Source organism: Anolis carolinensis, chromosome 4 (genome assembly GCF_035594765.1).
Source record: "Anolis carolinensis isolate JA03-04 chromosome 4, rAnoCar3.1.pri, whole genome shotgun sequence".
Taxonomy (NCBI): Eukaryota; Metazoa; Chordata; class Lepidosauria; order Squamata; family Dactyloidae; genus Anolis; species Anolis carolinensis.
Genome location: NC_085844.1, coordinates 138,165,848 through 138,174,805, shown reverse-complemented (window position 1 = coordinate 138,174,805; position 8,958 = coordinate 138,165,848). Strand labels below are relative to the sequence as shown.

General features: G+C 45.7%; 1 protein-coding gene across 1 annotated transcript; it reads right to left on the bottom strand.

Moving 5' to 3' along the window:
* Positions 1-935: 935 nt before the first annotated feature.
* On the bottom strand, positions 936-8,417 carry LOC134298646 (uncharacterized). The gene is made up of 3 exons (XM_062979516.1): positions 2,767-8,417; positions 2,471-2,643; positions 936-2,359 (listed from the first exon to the last, which is right to left on the bottom strand). The coding sequence occupies exons 1-3, from the start codon at positions 3,415-3,417 to the stop codon at positions 2,200-2,202; spliced, it is 984 nt and encodes a 327-aa protein (XP_062835586.1). The 5' UTR covers positions 3,418-8,417; the 3' UTR covers positions 936-2,199.
* Between the last annotated feature and the right edge of the window lie 541 nt (positions 8,418-8,958).

Here is an 8,958-nt window from a genome sequence, read left to right as displayed (position 1 = left end):
TTTTATTTCCTTTTGGACTACAGATCCCAGAAAACCCAACAAGTCCTGCTGCCTGGGGGATTTGGGGAATTGTAGTCCCAAAGAGGAGGATTTTCTTCAACTCTGGGCAGGAAATAATGAATTGGAAGCATTTGCAGATCTCATCCTCTCAGATGCAGAAAGAAGTACAGACCCCAAAACTGGAACAAAGTAATGTCTCGTTCTTTATTTTTATTTATTCTTTAAAGAATTGGGATCATTCCTTTTCAAAACTGGACATATTAGAACAATTAGAATTTGAGGAGATGAATTCTCTGCTTCTACCAACAGTCTTGTTATGGTCAATTAATATTTTTTCCCATAGAGAAAATGTTTGCATTTTGACTATTATAACCAGCAAGTTGGGAAGGTGGAAGCCATTTATACTTTGCTGTATGTAGAAGTTTAGTTGTAGGTTAGTATCGTAGCGATAAAGTGTGTTGTACGTCTGATTCATTCTCCCTAAATATTTTATATGCCCAATGTGTGCGGATATATAAAATGATATTTAGAGAGGACAAACCAGGAAAGCTGCCTGCTGTTCCATCATTCATAAACAGATATATATACCTATATGCGAATGATGAAATTGCATGCGTCTTTCCCAGCTTTCTCTCAGTCCCATCTGCCTCCAATGTGACCCGGGATCAATCGATTAATTCTCCATCCAGCAAATCCCAGCTCGCTTGCCAAGACATTGCCTTGCCCTTCCATTTGGGACCAAAAAAAGGGAGATAATTCACCCTGAGTATGGCTATGTTCCAAGGGACAAATATTTCTATTCTGCCCATCGTGATAGGTCAGAATAGATGTGGAGGATGTCATTGATTGCGATAGGGTTCGCTATTCCCTCCGGTTTCGCATTTCCATAAGGAATGTATCCTCCGGCAAAGCATTTATAAACACACACATACACACAAAAAATATGCCGATTTTATTTACACACCATTCCATCACAGTCACAAAATGATCTTAACATGATACAGTGTAATGACACAAATATTTGCATAAACCAAACACTAGCATTTTCATTTCCTCTTAGGCCTCACCTATGCTGTCAATTTAATGCAGTTCAAACTGTATTATATGGTTAGTGTGGATTCATATAACTGTGTTAGATTGCATTATATGAGCCAACACTCACCATATAATACAGTTTGAACTGCATTATATGGCAGAGTAGGTGGGACCTGAATTGTAGTCCCTGGTATTTTGGGTCTCCCCTCCCCAAAGGAATCCAAAGAAAGCACCAAATTAAAAATAAAGCAGTACATTTATTCTAATCAGAATAGGTATTATATACTACAACATTATACAATACAATCATATAAGGTTAACTACAAAAAACAGAGCATATGGGATACTCTCATTGTTCGGTTCAAGGGCAGTTCTTCTCCAACGCTGAGCTGAAAGTCCTAGGATTTGCAGTGGAGGGAGGAGGGCTTTGGGAACCCTCTGCCAGAGAAGCCTGGGCCTCCTCCCACTGTAAGCCCAGGACTATATTTGCACCAACTACATTCCCTTCTACACTGCCTCTTATCCCAGGATCTGATTCCAGATTATCTGGCAGTGTAGACTCATATAATCCAGTTTAAAGCAGATAATCTGGGATCAGATCCTGTGAAATAGGACAGTGTAGATCTCCCCTACACTGTAGTACTGTCATCTTCTCTAACTTCTTCCTCTTGGGCCCTGTCTAAACTGCCATATAATCCATTTTGAAACACAGTTAATATGCATTCTGAAGCAGGATTATGTGGCAGTTTGGATGGGGCCGACAGCCTTATCTACACTGCCATTTCATGCAGTTTGAACTGTATTATATGTACAAAACATACTCAGGTTGGATCTACACTGCCCTATACCCAAGGATCTGATCCCAGACTATCTGCTTTTCCCAGACTCATATCATAAGCAGATAATCTAGGATCAGGTCCTGGGATAGAGGGCAGTATACACCCAGCCTCATATGCAGTTCAACCTGCATGAAAGGGTCAGTGTCGATGAGGCCTGAGTTTGGGTCTCCCTCCACAAAGGAATTCATGGAAAATGCTAAATTAAAAGGAAAAGGTTACATTTATTGTAATTACACATTAAATAATATGGAAAATGCTAAATTAAAATTAAAGCATTACATTTATTCTAATTACACATGAAATAATATAATGATATAATTTTAAATTACAGTAAACCGAGAGTGGGGGGGCTTCTCTCACTGAGCTGCTCAAGGGCGGCTCTTCCCCTTCGGTGCTGGGCTGTGAGTCCTGGGTGTAAAGAGGTCCTGTTGAAGGACTTTGGTGCCACCCTCTTCACTAGCACGATGATGATCTTCGCCAGTTCTCTGAAAAAGAAAGAAAGAAAAAGGCTTACTTGTGAAGGGTCTGAGTCCCCCTTCAGCCCCCCCAAAAGGGCTGGGAGTCCCGCAGAACCTTCCTCCCCACCCTCTCCTTACTCTGGAGGAACGTAGCTGTTGCTCCGGTTCCTGCTGGGTGCCTCCAACCCAGGCCTTGTGACCTCGATGAAGTTGGTCACCAAGGCGAGCAGAAGCTCCAGGAACCACCCCTCCAGGCACGTGCTGTCCCTGATGTGTCTGACGATCCCGCCGATGGCCCGCGTCGCTCTTGCCTGCGGAGAGAAAGAAGGAGGCTCAAATGCAAGGAAAGGTTCCCATGGAAAGTCAAGAAAGAGGGGGTCCCGTTCTCCTTCCCCAGCCCCCTAAACACAGAGTGCAGGTGGGGAGGTCCTTACCGTGGCCGCATCAAAAGTAGGGCTGCCCTGTTCCTTGCCCTCCTGGGCCAGCCAAGGTCCCTCCTTCACCTTGGCCAGGAACAGGTCCAGCGCATTATTATGCAACATATATAAACACAAACCTTCATTGTTGCAACCTCTAATACTGGAAAGTGAATCCGCTACAATGTTGTTTTTACCTTTCACATGTTTTATTTCAAAGGGGTATAAATGGTCATACTTATTTAATAATTTCTTAACTTGTTTCTGTTGACTCTGGGACAATCCCTCGTCAACCTTTACTTGCTCGCTGCTTCTATAAGCTTTCCTATTCCCTTCCCAAAAGGGAAAAGTACCTGTTTCCTCCCCCGAAATTATCATACATACATTTACAGATCTATTTACATATGGCTTCAACATATTTACATGCACCAGCTTTTCCATATTAGACTGTTCATCATATATAGAATAGTTCACGCCACTGTGTCTTTTGATGACTTTCCATGGTCCAGTCCAATCTACTTGGAGCTTGTTGGTCTTGGTAGGTGTGAGATACAGGACCTCATCCCCTATCTCGAAGCTCTTGCATCTGGCCGTTGTATCGTAGTGAGCTTTCTGTCTCTGCTGGGCTGTCGCTAGATGTTCTCGGGCGGTGTTCCTGGCCATTTCCATTGTTGACTGTAGATCTTTGATGTATTTAGTTACTGAAACAGGTTCCGGTCTTGGACTTGCTTCCCAGAATTCCCGGATTAAATCAAGCGGTCCTCGCACTCGCCTCCCGTACAACAACTCAAAAGGGCTATAGCCAGTGCTGTCCTGGGGAACTTCCCTATAGGCAAACAATAATTGCTGGAGCTTGATGTCCTAGTCATGTGGGTGTTGCTGACTGTAGGACTTAATCATGCGAACCAAGGTCTTATTTAGGTTTTCAACAAGGCCATTGGTTTGTGGATGATAGGCTGATGATGTCAAATGCCTTATTCCACACAGTTCCAGCAATCTTTCCATTAACTTAGAAGTGAACTGGGTTCCCAAATCCGATACTAGTTCTTTAGGGTAACCTGTTCTTCCCCATATTGAGAGCAGTGCATTGGCTATTGTTGTTGTCTCGATGTTTGTTAGGGCTACTGCCTCAGGATAACGAGTTGCGTAGTCAATCATTGTCAAAATATATCTGCATCCTCTCCTGCTGGGTTTGGGAAGAGGACCGATGATATCTATGCCCACTCTAGAAAAAGGTTCCCCAATTAGTGGCATTGGGACTAATGGAGCCTTAAGTTTATCTCTCCCTGAGCTAATCCTCTGGCATGTGTCACAGGATTGACAAAACCTTTTGATTTGCCAGGCCAAAAGAAATTCTTAGTGATTCTTTGGGTGGTCCGTCTAATTCCTAAATGTCCCCCTTGTTGGCTGTCATGGGCTACCTCCATCAACTGTTCTCTATACTTCTGAGGTACCACAATCTGCGTATAGGAAGCGGACATCTCTGGGGCTTTTTGATTTAAAACCTCCCTGTACAAAACTCCATTTTTGCTAATGAACCTGGTGGGCTTTTCTAAAGTTAAATCTCCCTCAGTGTTTTGGGCTTGCTCAAACAAAAGCTGCAATGTGTCATCAGACTTTTGTTCCCTCAGGATTTCTCTTTCCCCTTCAGTCTTATTTACCAAGTCAGCTATTATAGAACTTGCCTCAGGATTTTCCTCTAAGTTCTGTTGTATAGGCAAACAGACAACTTCTTTATCAGATTTCCCCTCTTTTCATTCACCCTCATCAAGAGTCCTTGGTATCTTTTTGACTTCTCTGGCAAGGTCATTTCCAATTAGGCATTTATATGGAATATCAGAACTAATAGCAAAGTCCCATACTCCTTCCCACTTGCCATATTGAACTGGTAAAGAAACCACTTCGCTTGGGATCACGGGACCCAAACCTTTTAAATTAACCTGATAAGTAGGATGTTGGCATTTTGATGGTACTAATTCAGGTCTGATGATACAGACTTCTGAACCTGTGTCCCTCCATCCTTGTATTTGGTTTCCATCAATGTTGATGTTTTCCAAATACTCATCTGATGTTTGATCCAACAAAACAAACAGACATTGCCTCTCCTTTTGAATTTCCTGAGGTAAATCTTTTTGAACCTTGGCTGGTTCTTTAGTTGCCTCTTTGGTTGGGACTTTCTTAACATAGAAAGAGGGTTTTTCTTTCTTCAAAAGACCACATTGTGATTTATAATGTCCTGCTTTACCACAGTGAAAGCATCGAATATTGCCCTCCATTTTGGCAGGGTTCATTACACTAGCCATCCTCCAGGTGGTGTTTTCTATGGAAGCTCCTCTCCCTTGCTGTGCGCGCGTGAGGGAAAAAGATGGCTGTTTAAACTGTCTTTCCTTAAATCCTCCATCTTCCCTTTTAAACCCTTCCTTCAATGTAATTAGTTGGTCCACCATCCCAGCTGCTTGATTAGCAGTCTGAGGCTTTCTATCTTGTACCAGCCATCGATAATCTGATGGAACTTGCTGGTATAGCTGCTCTAACTTTATTAAGTCTTTCAGCTGTTGGAAGTCTTTTACCTCAGAATTTCTCAACCAACTCTCAAAATATTGTGCCTGTTTGGCAGCTAGTTGTAGGAAACTTTCATTTTTCTCTCTCCTCAGCGTTCTGAATTTTGTTCTATAAAATTCAGGAGTTAGCTGTAACCTTTGTTGTACCAGCTGTTTAAATATAGTGTATTTCTGCGTTCTTCTTCCACCATTTCGCTATAGATCTCTAATAGCTTTCCACAAATCTGTGGCCTGAGGTAAATCATCCAATTTTCCTCAGCTATTTCCAGATCTTTACAACACCATTCAAACGAAATTAAAAACTGCTCCACATCATCCTCCTTGTTGTATTTAGGAAACCTCTTTAAGGCTGAATCAACAGGGTTAATGATGGGAGTCCCTGATTGTGCCTCCACAGAAGGCTGAGACAGTGTCAGCTTGTTTTTCCCATTCAATCTCCAACTTTCTCACCTCTATCTCTTTTTCCAATTTCACCTTCTGCATCTGTGCCTATCTCTCTTTCTCCTGTGCTTCTGCCTGTCTCTGTTTCTCTTGTGCTTCTAATTCTAATTTCCTCATCTCTAATTGGTATTTCATCATTGCTTCTGTCATGGTGGTCTGTTGTTCCGAATCTGAACTCTCTCCCTCCTGGTACACCTCTACCTCTCCTGCTCCTCTTTTTTGCTTTCTGGTGGCCATTCTTTATAACTTTTACCTCAGAAATTTTATTGAGCGATCTTAGGCACCAAATTAGGGATGTTATACGTATCCCGCCGCTTGCCGCCAATTTATGTGGAGACTTGATGTGGCAGAGGATAGAATCCCCTTTGAATCCCACCACTGCCACCAATTAATGTAAGGAGCTGAGGTGTGGCAGAGGATGGAATCCCCTTTTGAATCCCCTCAGCCTTGCCACCAATATGTAGAGGTGAGGTGTCTGACAGGAATGTGTGTCAGAGATGGAACCCTTTTTTGATCCCACACACACACACACACACAGATACCACCACTTAATACAGATGTTTTATGAGAGATGATGTTAATTGATTATTTAGTTGACTATCTTCTTCGCTGCCACCAATGGAGACGTCAGGCAGATGGTACTGGTTCTTATAAGCTTTCTCTATTTGTTCCACTTCAGGTGTTGATGTTACTTAACTTAATATAAGAGTATGACAGAGGCTTGATTTGAATAAAATCAAAACAAGTTTATTGCAGGTACAGAGCTTGATGGTTTCAGATAACTTGGTAAAGGCACTTCGCTTAATGGTTACAAACGGTTATAAGGTGGTTAAACTTTCAAAATACTTCTTTCTCTGGATTACACTAAACCCTGATCCTCCTGGATCCCCTGGGATTAATGTTCCCTAATCCACAGATTCTACAACTGACCCTAGACAAATCACCTAACTTGCTTAGTCTGGTCTAACCTAAATCTGACTCAAATCTCTCTATTTAAGCCAGCCTGATTCTCCACACAAGAATCAGATCCTTCCCTGTGACTAGGAAATCACAGACTGCTCTTGGGTTTTAAAATATTCCCTTTTCCTTTCCAGGCGGCGGTTGGCTCCGCCCCTGTTGCTATGGTAACCTGCTCTAGCACTCTAAGATGGCTACCTTCCCCCATACATATTGTCAACTTAAATACTCACCATTTTAACTTAGCCAAACCTGGCTGTTTAAACAAAATCAAATACACATATCATCTATAAACAAAATATAATTATACACTTCTTCACACTGGGGTTTGCAGAGGAGGGAAGAGGGCCTTGGGAACCCTCCGCTGCAAAAGAGGCCTGGGCCTCCCTCCCTCCACGGCCATCCCTGCATTCACAGGAGGCAGCCCTAGAAGCCAAAGGGGAAGAGCAGCGCTTTCGCAGGGGAGTCCTCTCCCACACAAGACAAGAATAAATATATTAAAAAACAGCACATACATATTTTAAAAACAGCACATACACATTTTAAAATTTCACAATAAAACAAAAAAAGAAGTCCTGTCTTCTGTCTTCTTGCAGGCGCCAGACAGGGTCTCTCGATGTTGTGTCCCTCGATGGTCACGGTCCCTCGAAGGTCAGGGCCCGGCACCCTTGTTGTTACGTCCCTCGATGACCAGGGTCCTTTGGTGTTAACTGTTCCTTGGTGGTCAAGGTCCCTCGAAGGTCAGGGCCCGGGTCCCTTGATGGCATGTCCCTCGATGACCAGGGTCCTTTGATGTTGTGTCCCTCGGTGTTCCCTCGAAGGTCACTGTCCCTTTCTTCCTCCATCTGGAGTGGCCCTGCAAGAAGCGCAGAGTGGTGTCAATAGAGTCCGCCACCCCTCCTCCTCCTCCTTATTGGCTCCCAGCAGCCAGGCCTCCTTCCGGGGGGATCTAGGTGAGCAGAGGGGCGGGGGGGGGGGACAAGGGGAACCCAAGGGGGATCTCAGCCCATCGGGACACACAGCCCCATGGATGGAGGAATGGCCACCTGCAGGCGGCCACCTCTCCCCAAATGGAGCTGACTCTCCCGAGCTGCCTGGACAGATGGAGGGGCCGAGACCCCCTGACCCTCGCCTTGACCCTTTTGATGGGGTGGGGACAGAGGAGGGGGCAATGGGGTTGTTTGGGGGGGAAGGAGGGAGGGGAGGAGGGGCGGCATATCTGGGTGGACAAGAGGGAGGGAGAAGCGCCCTTGGGAGGATGCCACCTTGGAGGAGGGAGGGAGGGAGGGAGGGAGGGGGCGGTGGTGGCATCCCAGGCCGAGAGGGAGGGGTCAGGGAGGGGGAGGTCCTAGGTCAAAGGAGGCGGGGCCCAGCCCAGGTGGAAGAGGAAGGCCCAGGGTGCAGGTGGTGGGCCCTCCCCTCCAGGCCCCCAAATCCCACACAGAAAAGAACAGAACAGAGCACAGCAGAGGGGCCTGGGTGGCCCAGGTGGTCTTCCTTCTCTGCTCTGCTCTGCTCCCAAGGGCCCCTGGGTGACAATGGGGCCCTGAATGCGAGCGGGGCTTCTGCGAGGGGGGGGGGGGAGAGGGAGGGGCAGGGCTTCCCTGGGCCAGGGCTGGGCAGACTCCCACCTCCTGAACGCTACTTCCCTTTGGTGATGCGGCACAGCTGGAGCGGAGGTGTTCTGGGTGGGTGCACATGGGATCGTGGTGTTCCTGCAAAGGGGAGAGAAAGCAGGGCTTGGGTCTCCTTCTACTGGTCCCTCTCTTTGGGCCTCAGCTGAAGGAGACCCTAAGGCGGACCTCCCTTGGCTGACCTGCTCCCCTCTCTTCTCTTTCTGCCCCAAGAGTCTCCGCTACCTGAGTTTCTCTGTGCGCTTGGAGTCTCTACACTCCAAGCAGATCAGACCTAACGCTGTTGACTGAGCTCTTTAAAAAACCAACCTCCTCTCCTCCCTCTTCTTTTTTTCCTTCCTTCCTTCCTTTTCTTTCCTTCACTTTCCTTTCTCTTTCTTTCCTTTCTTTCTTTCTTTTCTCTCTCTCTCCCTCCCTCCTCCCTTCCATCATTCCCACTAACCCTCCCTCCTTCCCTTTCTCCATCCTTCCTTCCTTCTTTTTTCCACCCTTCCTCCCTCTCCCAATTTCCTCCCTCCCTCCTTTCCCCTCCTCCTTCCTTTCTCCATCTCCCTTTCTTCTCTCCCTCTATTCCTCCTACAACCCTTCTTACCTCCTCCCTCCCTTCTCCATTGCTT

Coding starts and splice junctions, on each gene's coding strand:
- LOC134298646 (XM_062979516.1), bottom strand. CDS start 3,417: ATGGAAATGGCCAGGAACACCGCCCGAGAACATCTAGCGACAGCCCAG. Junction 2,644..2,766: donor CTACTTTTGATGCGGCCACG/GTAAGGACCTCC, acceptor TTCTCTCCGCAG/GCAAGAGCGACGCGGGCCAT. Junction 2,360..2,470: donor AACAGCTACGTTCCTCCAGA/GTAAGGAGAGGG, acceptor TTTCTTTTTCAG/AGAACTGGCGAAGATCATCA.